The sequence below is a fragment of the Trachypithecus francoisi genome, unplaced genomic scaffold (genome assembly GCF_009764315.1).
Source record: "Trachypithecus francoisi isolate TF-2019V2 unplaced genomic scaffold, Tfra_2.0 Lachesis_group7, whole genome shotgun sequence".
Classification (NCBI taxonomy): Eukaryota; Metazoa; Chordata; class Mammalia; order Primates; family Cercopithecidae; genus Trachypithecus; species Trachypithecus francoisi.
In genome coordinates, this window is record NW_022681472.1 from 17,016,935 (window position 1) to 17,035,977 (window position 19,043).

The 19,043-nt window shown below is 39.3% G+C and overlaps 1 protein-coding gene across 7 annotated transcripts in view; it reads right to left on the reverse strand.

Moving 5' to 3' along the window:
• The window catches only part of ASPH (aspartate beta-hydroxylase), a 220,819-nt gene extending 202,228 nt beyond the window's left edge, over positions 1-18,591 (reverse strand). For 6 of the 7 annotated variants that reach the window (XM_033203414.1, XM_033203413.1, XM_033203412.1 and 3 more), the window contains exon 1: positions 17,981-18,591. In XM_033203414.1, the coding sequence (XP_033059305.1) occupies positions 17,981-18,095 (115 nt within the window). In that variant the 5' untranslated portion in view covers positions 18,096-18,591. Of the gene's footprint in view, positions 1-17,657; positions 17,874-17,980 lie in introns of those variants that run through there. The other variant, XM_033203418.1, reaches the window with a different exon arrangement.
• Between the last annotated feature and the right edge of the window lie 452 nt (positions 18,592-19,043).

The window sequence follows — 19,043 nt, forward strand, 5'->3', positions numbered from 1 at the left end:
TTATTCCCTTTCTTTTGATGTTAAATATTACTTTGCTTTGGAGTGTTTAATCCGTAAAATTTACATACTGATTAAGTATACTATTGCGTATGGTTTGCAATACTGACTGTCTTGGTGAGTGGCATGAGTTTGTGTGCCTGTGGCTCTGACTACCAAGTGAACTGGAAATACTAAGGAGAACTGCCTCTTTCAGAACCCCATGTAGCTCGTCACTTTTGCGATTGAAATAGCATCAATAAAAGTCTGACATCATGGAAAGACACAAACATGCACAGGCCTGGTTATCTCTGAACTTGTGCTGCTCAAGATAATATCTCTAACTGCTTGGTGCACATTCCCAACTGGATTCCCCAAGTTTCACGTCAAATTCCAATGAGAGAATAAATCTAACTCCTCTGCCACACAGAAACCTTTAGATCAGAGGTCCCCAACCCATAGGCCATGGAATGACTCCAGACCTTGGCTTGTGAGGAACTGGCTGCACAGCAGGAGGTGAGCAGCGGGCAAGCATTGCCCCCTGAGCTCTACCTCCTATCAGCTCAGTGGGGGCATTAGATTCTCACAGAAGCACAAACCCTACCATGAACTGCACAGGCAAGGGATACCTAGGTCGCATGCTCCTTACAAGAATCTAATGGCTGATGACCTGAGGTGGAACAGTTTCATCCCAAAACCATCTGCCCCTTCTCCACTTCCCGCCTCATCCATGGAAAAATTGTCTTCCATGAAACTGGTCCCTGGTGCCAAGAAGGTCTGGGACCGCTGCTTCAGACACTTGGGGATAGCGATGCCCCTGAGGAGGACTTCCCTCCGGGCCAGCCATGGAGAGGGTTTTCACTCCTCCCTCACAGTGGGCTAACACACCCTTACCCAAGGGCCTGTCAGCAGGAGGCTCCTCTGTCAGCCTCTATCACTGTCCCTCCTAACCCACAACCCCCTGACTCAAGCCACGTTCCAGATGCAGTGCGACCATCACAGAGTTGGATGTGCACCCCTCACTCTGGTAATAACACTAACTACCAAAGAGGCTTTTCTGGTCAGCCACGTTATGCAGGCAACTCCCTCTGAGACTGCAGGCATTTAAAAACAACCTCGGCCGTTTTATAAACCATTAAAAAATACTTCTTCTAACTTCTTTCAGCTTATTCTCTATAGTGCATTTGCTTTGCAAAAACTGAATTAACCCTTTCAAGTTCACTTTCAGTGTGAGTCATCCCTTTGCACAGAGTTTTTACTTCCTGTTACAATTTCCCTCATAGCTTTGTGCCAAACAATAGCTAATAAGCATTAATTGGAAAGGTTTCTTTTGCGGTTAACATCAACCCATTAAATCAGCGTTCTTTGGGTACAGTTCTGCAGTCAGCAGGTTCAAACTGTACCTAGCCAATGTTTACCATCTCAGGCACAGGGAGATTTTCAGAGACGGTGTTAAATGCCTTGGTGAAGTTAGGAAAAATTACAAGATTGTATTCTGACCAATCAGTCTACAAAGCTCACAGGAATGCTTAATCTTTTTTAAAACAACCTCCATGGTAAACCTGTAGTGTCTCCAAGTGTTCACAGTTTTCTTTTTTGAGCACTTAAGAATCATTTTTAATTTTAGATTTTTTAAATTTACCTAGGATTGCCATGAAACATTCATTTATACTTGCTCTGAATCTATTTTTCTTTCCTTTAATAAAAATGGGACATTTGCCCCTTGAGTGTCTTTGCCACCTTTTCTAATTTTCATAATTCCCCAAAGGTAATACACAAAAAAGCTTTGGTTGGGGTTGTAATTTTGAGATTTCTGACAAGCCTCAGCCCCTTCCTTCATCTTAGTCTTGTTTTCCCTCCTCCTTGATCATGCACACCTCATTCATTCAACAATTCGACACATATTTACTCTCTGCAGCCCATCCTACTGTGAGTTTCCAGAGGCCAGCATGAGATTTTACTCCTGTGTCCTCTTCCTACAGAGCAGAGCTCATTAATCTCACTGGACAGTTTACAACTTATCCCCACAAAAATCTAAAATATAAACATGTTATTTTTGTTCTGTATCAATGAAAAAGTAAATCTAACCTACACGGAGTATTTTTAAAAGAAAACCACAGAACAGCAGAAAAAAGGTCACTCTGGGTATAGAAATGGCCAGGGCAGGTGCAGCTGGCACTGTCAGCTTCATCCGTGACTTCGCTGCCTGTCTGTGCCTCTCCTCCCACCCACGCCCCAATTCAGAACCAAAGTGATGGCCAGTGTCACCCCTTCACCGTACTCTCTATGACTCATGCTCTAAACCCCCTCCACATCCCTCTTTCAGCTCCAACTTCATCAAATACACCCCCACTCTCTCCAGGCTGGGGTTACCCAGAATAAAAATCAACAAGAACTCCACTATATGTGCTAGAAGGCATCAAACACTGTTTCAAACACTGGTCTCTTGGCTGTGTTCTGGAATAACCCAGTCTGAGGCTTGAGGTTGACAGGAGTAGGGCCCCAAAAAGATGTAGTGAGCTACAAAGGCTGGTCTTCAAGTTCCACGCAAGTTATAGGTAAGCTACGTTCGGGCAGAAGCACGGTATGTTGTGCAGGTGCTGCCCTGACCAGGCCATGAGTGTCCCTCCCATAGCAATGGTTAAATAGTTTTAATACATTTCTGGATAAAAGTATTGCTATAAATAGAACATTTCTGGCCAAAATAAAATTCAGATCAGCAAAACAAGGTTCTTTCAGCCCTGTGGGCTAACGTGGATTTTAAGACACAAAAATCTCAGAATGGTAAATTTTAAATGGCTTTAATGGTTTTCTCCAAGCACTCAGATATTCAACCATTCAACAAATACTCTAATGCCTACCTTGTGCTACAGCAATGAACAAGGGAGGCCATTTAGCTTATAGTCCAGTGGAAGAGAAAAATTAAAAGGCAACTAAAATTCCCTTTGGTAAGTATTACATGAGGATAAAGGATACATGGGACAATAGACATGCAAACAGTCATTTAGGGAGAACCACAATCTTGGAATTTTAAAGATACAACATTCTAAAGTATAAATCAGTTCCAAACTTTTCTTTTTTTTTTTTTTTTTACAAACATTAGTCTTGCACAACTCGTAGTTTTTATTTTTTAATCAAAATTGACAAATTATAAACTCATGTCAAGGAGGAAATTGTCAAAATTCTTACAGAAGAATTTTAAAGCCAAAAACAAACAAAAAAAATGGAAGAAATTACTCCATATTTCAGCATTCACATAAATAATTTTAAGTCTATCCTTGAGTCATGTTTAAAAATAAAGTGAGGGGAAAGTTGAAATTCTGCAAAATAAGCAGCATTTTCTAATTTCGCAAAAATGCAAAACAAATAAAATGCCTGCTTCTGCCCAAACTGCCTCCCAATGACAATGAACTACGGATGACAAAGCACTGCTAATGGCTCTCATGGCTGCAAAACAGCTTCCAAAAGTTTACCGTGTGGAAACTACTTGCATGGTGCCTAAACAGGACCTGTTACTTAATGAATTTGACCCACTAAAATAATTGTCTACTACAATGAAGTATACACATTCTTATCACTTGGCTGTTTCCTTAGTTCCAACTCTCATAAACATCAACAGGATATTTTTATTTGTGCTCTTGCCCATAATATAAATGTAAAAAAATCAACCCATGTCAAACATAATTTTTGAGTACTTATATATTCAAGGCAGTGTAGAGGACACAGAAACAGTTACTCCTACCCCAATGTCCTTTTGGTCTAGTAGGGGGAAATATGAACTTATTTGTATTTGTCAATTCTAACATTTATTGAGTATCATTTTGTGGACTGAGTACCTACTGTGATAATCATTACTCATAAACTATTAAATACTGAGTATCTACTATGTCCAGGGAGCCATTTAGGCATTAAAGATATACATATAGCTCATCTATATCAAACATTAGCAGTAACTCAGCCCCAGCAATTCCTCTAAACCAGGGAAGCAAAGTATAGCATATGTGTCATGTTTTTTGTATGGATCAGGAGCTAAGAACGGTTTCACTTTTTAAAAACAGTTGAGAAGAAATCAAAGAAGAAAACTTCATGAGAAAATTCTATGAAATTCAAATTTCAGTGGCCTTAAATACAGTTTTATTGGAAAATGGTCATACTCATCTGCTTGTCTATGGTTTTCATGCTACAACAGCCAAGTTTAGAAGCTGCAACAAAGATTGGCCAACAACGTCAACCCTTGAGTAGTTGCAACAGTGACTATATACACAGCAGTGCCAACCCTTGGTTCAAACCATCATAGTAATCCCTCCACAGTCTGGATCATACAGGCAGGCATAAGCTCATACAAAGAAGCAGCAAGGAGTCTGCTGTCAGCAAAAGAGAAAAAGAGGCCACTTTCCTTCTGCCGAATGTGAAAAAGGAAGTATGCAATCCCAGCTGCCAATGGCTGCCATCTAGAACCCACGGGGGAACCAGCCTTGGGATGACACCTTTGCTGAGAATAAGGGTGAGAAGTTGGAGGAATATGAGTCCTTGAAGACATTTTGAGCCACAGATCATACCACAACTGGAACCAGCCCTGCGTTTAGTCTTCTTTTTAAATGAAATAAATTTCCTAATTATTTATGTGAGTTTGAGTCTGATATATATCAGTAACATAGATGGTCCCCTGACAATCAAGCAGGAATGAAACACAACAGATCTTTACAGTACAAAACAAAGTATTTCTTTTGTTCATGGTAATGTCACCATCACCACATTCAATAACTGCATTTACTAGTCACTTTACAGTGATTCCTCATAACTATGATGTAAGTACCACCACCTTCATTTTAAAGACAGAGAAAAATACAAAGGAGCTTAGGTTTGATGACTTACTCAAGGTCAAAATCTGGTAAGCGGCAGAGTTAGTACTTGGGTCTCATTCAGTCTGATGCTGATTTGTTGTCTAATATCATGATTTGCTCACATTTTCATCTGTTGAAGGAATCATATGATTACAATGGTACAGAGTCAGGGAGGGGAGGAGAGGTTACCGAACGCAATCTATGGGAGAAGAAGGGAGAACAGGGAAGAAATAATGAGGGAACTAAATCTGGAAGGAAATACAGGAGTCAGACAGGGAAAGGCAAGGTGGCGAGCTGTCCTAGAAGAAGAAATAGCAATGTGCAGATACTGAGGCTACAGAGTGATTTAATATGTCTGGAGCATTAATATAAAGAAGAGGAGGCAGAGAGTGTAAGAGGGGATCATGAAGAGCCTCCTCTATACTTAGGCATCTGAACTACATCTTGAGTACTCTGAGGACATTACTTGAGGTTTTCAAATAAGGAAGTGGACAGGATCCAATTTCCACTTTATAAAGATGACTGTGACAGAAGGATGAAATAAAACCAGTTATGAGTAATTTAAGTAACAACTAATGAGAATCTAAAATATTCAACTAAAGTAACCTTAGATTCAGAATTGGGACCTAAACTCCAGCTTCAATTTTTATACCTCCATGATCTTTGACAAATTAACCTACTAGTTCTTCATCTACCAAAAAAAAAAAAAAAAGAATTCAGATAATTAGTGTGAGAATAAAATACTAAAGCAGAAAGAAATATACAATGTGCGATGAATAGCTAGCACTCAGTGGTAGCTATGTTTTCTTCTCTATCATTAATGTTATTCAGTCTGTAGCTCAGCAGTGCTACAGAATTGGGAGTCATCAGTAGATTGTAGTTAAAGTTATGAAGAGCATGCAGCATGGGATTAGAAGATGCCCAAGCAAAAAACCTGGGAAGACTATCCTTTAAGGAGTAGATAAAGGAAAGGAACAAGAAGAGTTCAGTGGATTTACTACTAACGTAGTGTCTGCTGACTTTGGACCGAAACATCTGAAGGGAAGAAGAGAAAAAAAGGGACCCACACTACTCAGTTGTAATATCTGGCTGGGTAGACTAGTCAGAGTAAAAGGAGGTTTTTGTGGGTTTTGTTTTGTTTTTCTTTACATGAGAAAGCCAAAGCAAGAGGTGCATACTGTAGGAAGGAACGGAGAAGGAGAATTCTCAGAAGTTAAGTAATGGCTCAAGATGTATGAGAAAATGGTGTCCCAGTCCACTGGGGGTTCCTCTGAGAGGCTCAGCATTCCTGCCCCAGTCTTCGCCTTTCCCTTAGGTGGGTGGGGACCCAAAGGTCCCTAATAGCTGTGACTGCCAAGATGAGTAAGTTCTAATTGTGATGCTGGCTTATCTCCACTCAGCCACCACCCTTCTGGGTCTCCTCTTTAGTGTTAAGAAAGAAAAGAGGCTTTACCAAACTATGACAAAATGTATCCCCAAAACTCAGTTGTTGGACACTTTTGCATCCATACTGGAGCAATCCCTCTCCAAGATTCCCAACTGCACTGGCTTCAGATCCCGTCTACCCACCAGGGGGTTGTAACCAGCCTCATCTCAGTAGGCCCCCATTGTCATGCAACTCAAAGGTCAATCCCTACCTACCATGTAACAAATGAGGGAGCTCTTAAAGAATGTCCTCTGGTTTCTCTGCAAAATGGCAGGGATCCTTCTGCCACATTTGAAAAATAAACAGTACGACACTGACTGAAGTTGGTGAAGATGTGAAACTCAATGTTACTCTACCCTACTCAACTCAGTCATCTTAAAAGTCTCACAGGCCGGGCGCGGTGGCTCAAGCCTGTAATCCCAGCACTTTGGGAGGCCGAGACGGGCGGATCACGAGGTCAGGAGATCGAGACCATCCTGGCTAACACGGTGAAACCCCGTCTCTACTAAAAAATACAGAAAACTAGCCGGGCGAGGTGGCGGGAGCCTGTAGTCCCAGCTACTCGGGAGGCTGAGGCAGGAGAATGGCGTAAACCCGGGAGGCGGAGCTTGCAGTGAGCTGAGACCCGGCCACTGCACTCCAGCCTGGGCGACAGAGTGAAACTCCATCTCAAAAAAAAAAAAAAAAAAGTCTCACTGATAACAATACAATTCTAAAAATCAGCTTGGGTACTTATTAACACAAATAGTGTGCTACTTCTAGAAAAAAACAATAAAATAGATACAAGGGGCTTAAGAGTTTTCCACCTTCACATATGTTAATTTCACTTTAAAAATGTTCTACCTCTATAATGTCACAAAGCAAATATGTGATTGAAACACTGGGCTATGTTTGGATACATGCCAGGCTCCCTAGGCCTTCAGGTATATTTACTGATTACAACTAAACAGACTGACCAGCTAGAAATCACCAAATAATTAAACAAATCTTAAGATTCAAGAAACTAAGCATTATATTTTAGTCATGAAGAAAGTTCAATTTTTAACAAACCAATGTACCTATTGCTAGTTATTACCATTTAAGGAGGAAGATGAGCATCATATCAAGTCAATTAAAACAAATTACCAGTATTAAATGGCTTACATTCTCACAGATATTAGAATATCCCATGTATTTTATAAAGAAACAATTTTTACTTTAATAAACTCAGCAAAACATTCTTAGTATCTAAAACAGCTACAATTTATAGAAACTTAGTATTTAGTAATTTTAAATGGAATTTTATTACACGGTAATAATAGACATACAATAGCTATATTCTGTTTACAAGAAGCACAGCTAAAACCATACATAACTTTTTGCCAGTAAGTTTGAAACTTCAAAGACAGAAAACGTTTTAGAAAAATGTAACTTACTCAAATGTACCTACCAACAGAAAATATAACATATCTAACCTGACTGAAGAAGAAACAGAAATTTTAAATCGTCCTGAAAACATTTAAAAAGCAAAGCAGTTTCCCCTCATGTCTACCCACACCTCACCCAGTGTGGGGGTGAAATGACAAAAAAGGTTCGAATAAGTTTTACCAAATAACTACTTCTATACAAACTATGTCAAAGAACAGCAATAGAAGAAATCTTCCTAAATTCATTTATACAGCTAGAATATAACCTTGATAACAAAACCAGGAAAGAAAATGTTGGGTCAGTTTTACTCATGAATCTATTAACTAATTCAATAATACTGAAAATATATAAAACCACCACGCTGGATTCTTCCCAGAAATGTAAGGATGGTTTTAAATTAGAGCATCTATTGTTATAATTTACCACCTAAAATATGAAAGGAGAAAAACCAAATATATAGTATCAATAGGTGCAGAGAAAATATTCAGTACTAATCACAATTCCTAAGGAAGTAAGGGGAGAAGGAAAAGCATGGGGAGGGGAGGGGAGGAGAGGAAAAAAGGAAGAAAATTACAGACCCACATCTAACATAAACACAGACACAAAATTGTTGACAAAATATTAGCAAATAAAGCAATATATAAAAAGGACAATTCAAATCAACCAAGTGGGACTTTGAGTGAGAAAAAGTATTTGACAAAATTCTCAACCTAGAAATACAAATTCCCCCAGTTCAATGAAAATCATCTACAAAACACCCTGAGTTAATATTTTACTTACTTAATGGTAAAATACCAAATACTTTGCTACTAAAATCAGGAACAAAGCCAGAATGTCTATTCTCATCACTGGTATTCAACACGATACTGGAAATCCTAATTAGCGCAGTAAGGCAAGAAAAGACTGGAAAAGAAGTAAGACTGTCTCTATTAAAGGGCATCATGATATTTACATAGAAAATCCCAAAGAATCTATTTTCTTAAAAAAAAAAACCTACTAGAATAAATGAATTTAGCAAAGCTACATGATATAAGGTGCATGTATCAGTTCCGTGTCTATATACTAGCAGTAAATAATGGGAAAATGAAATTTTAAAAATACCATTTCTAATAGCATCAAAAAATACAAAATATTTAGAAAAATGTTTAACAAAAAAAGTGTAAAAAGATCTCCATAGCAAAATCTACAGAAAAAGGCAGAAGGAAACTAAAAACCTAACAAATTAAGTAATATACCACTATCATAAATTAGAATGTTCAATATCAGTGTGATTAATGCTCCCAAAGTTGGTCTACAGAGTCAATGCAATTCTAATCATAAACCCTAGCATGCTTTACTCTGTGGAAATTGACAAGCTGATTCTAAAATGTATATAGATATACAAAGTATCTATAGTATTTAGAGCTATTTTAAAAGGAGCAACAAAGTAGGAGGATCTACACTACCTAATTTTAATACTTACTTTACAGCTAGAGTAATCAAGATTCTGTAATAAAGGCCTAAGGACAAATAGATAACAAAAAACAGAAGGGCTCAGGAACAGATTTATACTTACACTGTCATTTGCTTTTTGACAAAGGCTCCAAAAGGAATCCAATAATGAAAGCAAAGTCTTTTTAATACATGGTGCTAGAACTGAAATTCCATATAGAAAAATGTAAATGTAATTCAACATTAACGTGAAAATGCTCATAGACAAACATAAAAACTAAAACTATCAAACTTCTAGAAGAAAATAAAAGAGGATAGCTTTGAGACTTGAGAACGTGTGGTTTCTTAGAACACGGAAAGCAAAAACAGAAAAAAAAATCAACATTAAAAATAAAAAAAAAAAAGGTAAGTTACAGACTGGGAGAAATATGTGCTATATATATCTGAAAAGAACTTCTATCCAGAATACATGAAGAATTACAGCTCAGCAACAAAAAACAATAAAATCAGAAATGAGTAAAAGAGAAACTTCACTAAAGATAATGGGTGTAGCCAATAAGCACAAGAAAAAGTGCTTGACATCATTATTCATCAGGGAAATGCAAATGTAAACTACAGTAAGAAGCCACGGTACACCCACCAGAATGGCTAAAATTAAAAAGACTGACACCACCAAATGTTGGTACATATGTAGAACAACCAATTCCACACATTGTCAGTGGGAGTATAAAATATATTGTACAACTACTCTGCAAAAGAGTTTAACAGTTTCTTAATAAAACTAAACATACACCTACCCTATAGCCCAGTAATCCCTCTCCTGCTCAAGAGAAATAAAAACATATGTCAAAAAAGGCTTCTATACTATTCAGAGAATTCTACTCATAATAATCCAAAACTAGGAATAGCCCAAGTGTCCACCAATAAAAGATTGGGTTAAAAAACTATGCTATACAACATGAATGGAGCTGGGGGTCACTATCCTAACCAAACTAACACAGGAACAGAGAGCCATGTTCTTATTAATACTAATAAGTGGGAGCAAAACATTGACCACCTATGCACACAAATAAGGGAAAAACAGACACTGGAGTCTACTTGAGGGTAGAGGGCAGGAGGAAAGTAAAGATCGAAAAAACTACTCATCAGATACTAACCTTATTACCTGTGTGACAAAATTATCTGTACGCCAAACCCCTGTGACATGCAATTTACCCATATAACAAACCTGCACATGTACCCCTGAACCGAAAATAAAAGCTTTGAAAAAACTGTGCTCTAGTCAGACACTGGAATACGATTTGGCAATAAAAAGCAACAAGTGACTGTGTATACAACACAAATGAACTCAAAAATACTATGCTGAGTGAAAGAAGACTTTGCAAAAAAAAGTACTTGCAAAAGGAAGTTCTAGAATTGAAAACACTAATTGATGATCAAAAAATGTAGTACAATGGCTGCCTCTGATGGCAGAGGTGGGGGCGAGAAAAGAGCTTGAGAAAACCTCACAGGGTGATGAAAATATTCTCTATCCTAATAGGTTGTTGTTTTACAAAAGTAGAAATGGATATAAAAACTCCTCAGATCAGACACTAAAATTTGTACAATTCACTATATGAAAATTTTACCTCACAGGAAAAAAACAAACAAACACTAAGCTCTAGTTAGCTACAGGCACACGTAAATGTTTAGAAAAGCGAAATATACTAATATCTGCAACTTAGAAAGGCAGGAAAGAATAAGATTGACTGGTAGATATGACAAAGCAAATCTATCAAGATGTTAACTGTTGTAGCATGGTGGACTCATTACAGAACTCTTTCAACTTGGATACATATTTTTAAAGTTTCATTTAAAAATGTTAATTTAAAAATACTATTGAAAATATTTTTTAAAATATAAAGTACCCAGACTTAATCTAATAAAAGACGTATATGACTTTCAAATAAGATCATAAAAACTGTCAGACTTAAATACATAAGAAATTATAGGCCAGGCGCAGGGCTCACACCTGTAATCTCAGCACTCTGGGAGTCGACATGAGCAGATCACTTGAGCCCAGAGTTTGAGAGCAGACAGGCCAACATGGTAAAACCCCATCTGTACAAGAAATATGAAAATTAGCCAGGCGTGGTGGTGCACACTTGTAGTCCCAGCTACCGGGGAGGCCAAGGTCAGAGGATCACTGCAGCCTGGGAAGTCAAGGGTGTCACAGCACTCCAGCCTGGGTGAAAGAGCGAGGCCTTGTCAAAAAAAAAAAGAAAACGAGGAAGAAGAAAAGAAAAGAAAAAAGGGAAGGGAAGAGAAGAGAAGAGAAGAGAAGAGAAGAGAAAGCAGACCGGCCAGTCAGCCAGGTACATAGGAAGATTCAGTATTATAAACATCTGTATTTGTCCCGAATTGTTCTATAGATTCAATACAATGCCAGTAAAAATTCTCAAATATTTTTCATGAATGTATTTGATAAGCAAATTCTAAAATCTAGAGAAATGGATGAGGAAAGGTCCCAAAGCAGCAAACACAATAGTGAAAAAGGCAGGATAGAAGGACACGCCCTATCAGATACGTGGACTCACTACAAAGCTATAGTGAGCAACTTAGTTTGGTGTTGCTTCTACATGCCTGGAACAAAATACAGCCTGACGTATTCATGCACAAGAGGTGCTGCTGCAGACTAGGGTAAAAAGATGACAAATCAACTAACAGTATAGGACATTTTTATTTGCCCTTTAAAAAAAAATACTGAATTAGATCCCTACCAACAAAATATACAATAAAATGCTACCAGGTAGTTCAGAAATCTAAATGTAAAAAACCAACGTTTCAGATCTTTTAGAGGAAAATACAAGAATAATTCATGACATCTATGTTATGTGTCTTACATAAAGTGTAAAGGTGTGAACCATAAAGTAGAAAACAGAAAAAGTCTATTAATATATTAAAATCTTAAAATTCTGAAGTAAAGTTAAATGCTAGATATTCTTTCAACAAATATTTACAACACAGATTTTGAGATTTATGTAAGTTAAAAAATTAACTGCCCTAAATAAAATTTACAAGTGAAATAAAATTTACAAGTGAAACTAAGACCAAAAGAGTCTTTCCAGTACACCAAGAAAATTGACATTGAAAGCAGTGTGCGAAAGATAGGGAGAAAAACTGTATAGTAGAAGTATAATAAATAAAAGAAGTTACAGACAGGACGGAATAACAAAATAACAGTGACTCTGCACTATGGAATGGTAGAAATGGCTGTCAAAGCTATGTAAGATATGAGAAAAGGCAGTTACAACAATGCTGGTTGTGAAATAAAATTATCAGAGGATATTCTCCTACTTTAAATTTAAGACTGATCCTTGCTGGCTTAAGTGCAGGATGAGTCACTGGGTTCAACGTGTGGGCACACATGTAAGAGAGAAGTGCTGGCATTTCTCCAAGCACAGAGATAGTGGGCGCTCTTGGAAATCTTACTACAACTGGACAGTAACTACCCCCAGCCTCCAGCCCCCTACCCCTCAAATAAGTCAATTCACCAATGCTGTCTACTCTGGAGCACACAAAGTATCTATGGCAGATGATGACAGTCACATGACTAGGCCAGCGACCTGGATCTCACAGGGGGCCGAATAGCCCAGATCCTTCAAAAGATGATTTTCTTTTTTAAAAAAGTTATTCACCAAGGGAGCTCAACATTTCTTTTGAGTCTAATAGGTTATCTAGACCAAATTTGTCCTCAGCTGTGGCCAATTTGATATGAACTAAATTATATTCAGTGATTTGCCATAAAAGATAACCACATTAGCCAAAGGTAACCAAGAAAGGTAATCCCTGAAAAACAAAGATCAAATGCAGAACAAAAGCCTGAAGCATCCCTGACATCGGGAGAATAAAATACTAAAATTAAAAAATAATGACTAACAAGAAAATACCATCTTAGTTCCCAGCAGTACCAGAAAAAAGCGTAATAAAAAAGTTAAAGCACTGGCCTCCAGACTATACTCCCACAGTGGTACACAGGAAAGAAAAGAACATCCCGAATCCTTATACCTCTAATAAAAATGGCCAGAGCTGCAGGACTGAACCAGAGAAACTCATCAAACCCACGTGTGCAGTGCAGAGCCGACACTGGCAGCAGATTATGAAGCAAGCAGCCCTTGCACCTCCACATTTCCCGATAGATGGCTGAGGCTTTTCCCCAGAGGTTTAGGTGAGATGTAGATAGGTTCTATGTACACAGGGTTTATTTAAGAGAAGTTCATTTGAAAAACATTTTTGTACCTTGGTACAGAATGAAGTCAAGCCATTTAGAGGTGATGCAGAAATATTCAAGCCACAAACTAAGTTGCATATTTTCATGATGTTAAAACAGTGGCTGGAATTACGTCAAAAGACTAAAATACACCTGAGCCTTGGTAAGATAAAATAATGTTACAGATTTCTGAGCCATTAAGGGCAAATCACCAACTTGAAAGTTGATGTGCAAATGGATACTTACACCTCCAGAAGCCGAGAGAAATGTATCAAGTAGTCCTGAAAGCATAGTATAAACTCTACCTCAAGTATATACATTTTACTTAACACAAAGATTCTACGGAAAATACAAATAAATAAATAAGAACAAATCATCAAAAAAGTCAAAGCACGCAATGGTCGGATGACATCTACACTTTTATATTCTCCAAAGTTTTGCATTCACCCCTACTATTAGACGTACTTTAATGGCAACAACTGAGAAAAACAAAGGCATATGAAATCAGTATTAGTGACATCAAAACTCTGAAAACAAAATAGATAATAATTCTTTACATTTAAGGAGGCTGGGAACCGAGATTTTTAGCAATTCTTGGTTCTGGTTCTTGCATAGATATGATCCAGGTCATCAGATTCTTTCTCCCAAACTGCATTAGCTTTCTGGAGAAAAGTGTTTTTCTATTGGAACCAGAGAGCTAGCGGCTAAATATGTGATATTAACTAACAACAAGATGGACAGACCCTATGAGCCTTTATGCAAGTTCCTCTGTTGATAATTGGCTGAAAATGAAAAGGTCATACATTCATTTTCTAATAATCTTTATGAGATATTATTTTAAAGTAAGACTAAAATATAGTCCAGGATATAGAACTTTGACTTCTACAGGCCACCAGAGGTTAACTGGTCTCTGGAAAATGTGTTCATAAACTCCCTCAGAACATTATTTAGTGCTTGGTTTCATACGATCTGGTCAGGATGGACAAAATGCTGTTGAACTGAACACAAAATAGTTGATAGTTCTTGCAGCGGAAGAATTATGGTCTTCCTATCTTTTCATCTTAGAATGACTAACGGAGGATTAAGCAATTGGTTCTGATGGTCTTTGGCTAAAGAAAGAAAATTTTGCTAGGGCCTCTTCATTCAAGGGCTCCACAATGCCATCAGCAGTGTATTGTATCCCTCAGTTACTTAGTAATCTAAGAGACACTCAAAGTAGAAAGAAAAAAAAGAAGCTAAACTCAGAAGTGTGTTTCTAAATGACAAATACTCATCAAATGAAGCTGTTAATGTTTTACAGGCAGTACATGAATGTATTTCATTCTAATTAAACCAAAATAAATAGGCTGCACAATCTACTAAGAGACCTTGAGAGAGTTAAAAAGTAGCTAAGAGTTTTTAAGTGCTTATCTATCAACAGTTTTGAGTATTTGCAGATTGATTAAATAATAATAATAATAATAATAATCAAAAACTGCTATTACATAACCCGAAGCTTCAAACTAAGGGGGAAGTGTTCTACAGTGACACCTAGTGGTAAAAGGTAATGTAGTAGCAGGAGACCGAGTAGCAGGACAAAATAAACAGGGAGATGGAAAGCTGGTAGGAGATACTGGGAGGTAAGGGGCGATACTCAAAAGGGAAAAGCTAAACAAACAAACAAACAGAAAACATCACACATACCAGTGTCTACAAAATAAGCCCAAAAGGACATCATGTTCCCTCTCTGCCAAAATATTTTCAAATCAATAAATGTGAAAAAGGCTTCTCCTGGGCCCAACTGGTCATGCAAGTCCAGTTCTACATGCAAATTAAAGGTAAGAAGTCCAATTTATTCATGTTTCTTTTATATTACAAAGAGTAAAACTGAAAAAAAAGTAAAATTGAACTCTGTAGAAACCCATTTTATCATTTTTCAGTTTAAGTTGAAGAAAATAAAAAAGACACTTGCTTTAAAAATCTATGTGATATAAATTCCCCAAATTCCAGCTTCCAAACATCACTTTTCAGTAAAATGACCACGAAGATAAAGTTTGGCCAGAAAAAAATAATAATAATCACCTTTTCCCTAAAATGCATGTTTCAAATGACTGGGTTCTTTTTTCCCCATACTTTCACATAAAAACTTAAGAAATAATAATGTTTGATGTGACCATTGCCATTATCTTCTGATTCTCAATGTAAGACATCTCAAAAAACGTACTATTTGAACACATATACTTCTCAAACTAAAATTTCAAAGATTATTTCAAATACAATTTTTGTCAAGGGAAATGTAATTGGTGATAGGACAAAAGTATAGTTTTCTCCAATAATTAAGCGCAGTACTCATGGAAACAGCCAGAAGAAAACTTGATAATCTAGTTTGACTCGAATTACATATTAGAGAAACTAAAATGCAAGTAGCATGGCAAAATGAATAAGAGAAAACCTGGGTTCTGAGTCTTGGTTCTTCCAGTAATTAGTTGAGTTTCTAAACAACCTTCAATGAACTCGACAACTTTTCTGGGCATTAATTACCTCATCTGTATGATTTGTGCAGGAAACTACATGGGTCTCACAGTATGCCACTGCTAAAAAGTCTTTGATTTTCCCAGTAGAAGGGAATGGTTTGCACAACGTCCGTACCTTAATGACCAAGTAAACATAGCATTAAAAGAAAAGCCAGCATTATCTTTTGAGTACAGCCTACTACACATGACACTGCACTTTAACTGTTTAGGATGATGGAAAGAAATGGTTTCCATGCCTAGTGCCTTCTATCTGGCACACGGTCAGAACTCAGTATCTACTGGAAGAAAAAAACAACAAAAAACCTGCAGATATGCGAATAAATAATACTCATTATGTAACATGCAGGGCTCCAATATCAACTTTTGTTTTTGCATCACGGGCATTCCTTCCTTTTACATAGTCTTTTACATACTATGTCTATTTCATGACTATTAGAGAATCAATGTGTAAAATGCTTAAAAGGCTGTAGATCCTCAAATATGGACAGAGTTTGTTCTAAAATGCCTGAGTATGAAAGTCAGGAGAAGTTAATTTAAGTCACTGCATTTCCTAAACCTATCTCTTGCCTTTTAAAATGCTTCAAATAGTTATGGAGTAGGGATAGAAACGTGACACACATTTCCCAATATTAGTTCTCACCAATAAGAGGCCATATAAAATGACTTCCTCAGATGCAATCAGCCGTCTACTCATAAACACAAAAATGAAATGGAATGAAGATATGTTCACCAGTAAATAGCTACAGAAACCTTTTGAAAACAACTAACATCAAAGTCTGGTTAATCAGCTTTCTCTGCTTAGTGCCCTAAGAGGCACAATGGGTTCTTCTCATTTAGGGATGTTAAAAAGAGTAGCCTCGGTCCCCTGAGGCAATTAATCTATCCCTCTGCAGGTTTAAGTAAGTGACATTTAAGAACAAGTGAAAAAGGAACACAGTTTTACTTATGTCGGAGGTGAATTAATATGCTTGCACTGTGTGTACATCTTTACATTTAGAATACAAATATTAGCCCTTATAACGTAAATTTGTGCAATGGATTTAATGCACTACTTTCCCCATTAAAATTTATTCATTCATTCACTACTCAAGTATTTACTGAGCACCTATTATGGGACAGGAACATTCTAGGAGTTGGGGATACGGAGAGAATGAGCCAAAGACAACACTCATGAAAGTAATAAGACAAGTTCAGATAGTGACAAGTGCTATAAAGAAAATACTTCTTTGACTATAGCTATCTGATTCATTTTCTTGGTATATTATGAACTAATGATCTGTAGATCTCAGCGAACAAAGAGCCTAAATCACTTCAAGTGAAGTTTACAGCTCACATTCCATACACATGTGTATTGCAGCTTCAATATCCTAAATATGAGTCAAAGGAAGTATAAAAGAAACCGAGAACCACTGAAATATGAGACGAAACAGATTTAAAAATCTGTTCTCTCTCTGCTGGATATGCACATGAACGAGGAGAAAGGTGAATATCCAATCGATTTTATTTTAAGTAAAAGTGGTAAAAATAGAGACGCTCGTTCAGTATTTCATGACATTCTAAGGTATTTTAAAGGTAACTGCAACGCATATTAAGAAAGCTACATACAAGCAAAAATATTTAACATAATTTCCAAGAGCATTCAAACGACTCCCAACTTCTCCCCCCCACCCCCCGCCCCCAGGCGCCCCCACTTGCACCTCCTTTGAATTGCTCTGAAACACTGCTGGTTAGGCAGGAACTCACTTTCCCTGACTTTGGCTCATTTTCAACTCCCCAAAACATGCGAGGCAAAGGATAAATTGTTTTCTTACTCCCATTTCAATTCCACGGAAAGCCAAGAGACACGCTCAGCAACCTCTGTCTCGGCTGCGCCCAGCAGGTGAAGGAACCGCTGGGAAGGGGCTCCCCGAGACCACCATCCCGACGGCTCGGACCCCAGTCCGCCTGGCCCCTCGCCCGCCCGCCAGGCCCGCCGAGTGCGGCCTCCGCCCTGCGCGCCTAAAGGAGGAGCGTCGCGGGGGATGGAGGTGGCGTGCAGTGGGATCTGGGGAGATGCACCCGCAACGCCCGCCGCGCCACCCGGCTCTCTACCCCGAGGCGCGGCCCCGGATCCCCGCCCCGCAGGGCCTCTGACCTCTCCGGGCCCCGGGGCTGCTGCTGCCCCCGCTGCTGCCCGCACTCGTGCTACCGCTGCCGGAGCCGCTGCTGCTGCTGTTGCCGCTGCCCTTGGCATTCTTACGCTGGGCCATCGCACGCTCCGCGGGGGCTGGCGAGGGCTGGTGGGCTTCCTCAGTGCGCAGGGGGACACACGCGACACGGGAGTCGCTGGCGGCGGCGGCGTGCGCTGGAGCTGGTTTGGGCCGCTGCTCCTGCAGCAGAGCCTGTGCCTCGGCACCGCCCGCAGCACCTCAGAGGACTTTTCACCCGCGTGCCGGCTGCGCGCGCCCGCCCTCGCGTGTACGAACTTGTGACTGCCTCCCGGGGCGAGAGCGCGCGGCTCGCCTCCCGACAGCCACGCCCCTTCCCGGCCTCGCCCCGCCCCCGGAAGGCTGAGTGACGGCGCCTGGGACAGAATCGCAAGGGCCCTTACGAGGCGGCGGTACCCTGCAGCGCTCCCAGCCCTTGCTCACTTAGGGCAGTTCGGGCGCTACGCAGCTGCCTGTGAGCGAGAGCCGCTTTCGGCTTTGCAGTCTGTCCCGGTCCTTTGGAACGTGGCAAACGTGGAAGCCGAAAGGGTTCTCGCGAGCGTTGGCAGACCCCGCTTCATAGGGATGTGACAGGGCGCGGTTCAGGGTAGGCGGACACGTGGGCCGCCCTTGGGCGGAGTGCGCCGCCTCTAGGCCTTTCACTGGGAATTTTGTCCCCTTTCCCTATACAAGGAAAGGAAGGAGTGCAATCTCGCTTCTTGCAAAAGAGATCCCTATTTCTTGTCCTGATTAATACTGACATTTCTGAAATGGTGATATTAGGACTAGTTCAATGCTTAAACCGTATGAGTTCATCCATTTGGTTCTAAAGCAGGAATTTAGTTCGTTTGTGCCATCAATATTTTCAGAGACTCTTAGTTAAGGAAGGAAAATGCAAATGTGAAACGAAAAGTTCATTTTCTCATCGTGGATGGCACCCTCTATCTGAAATCCCTGCCTGCTTTGCTAACGCCTGGGTCTGTGCTGCCTGGGCCTGGGCTGCCAGAGAAT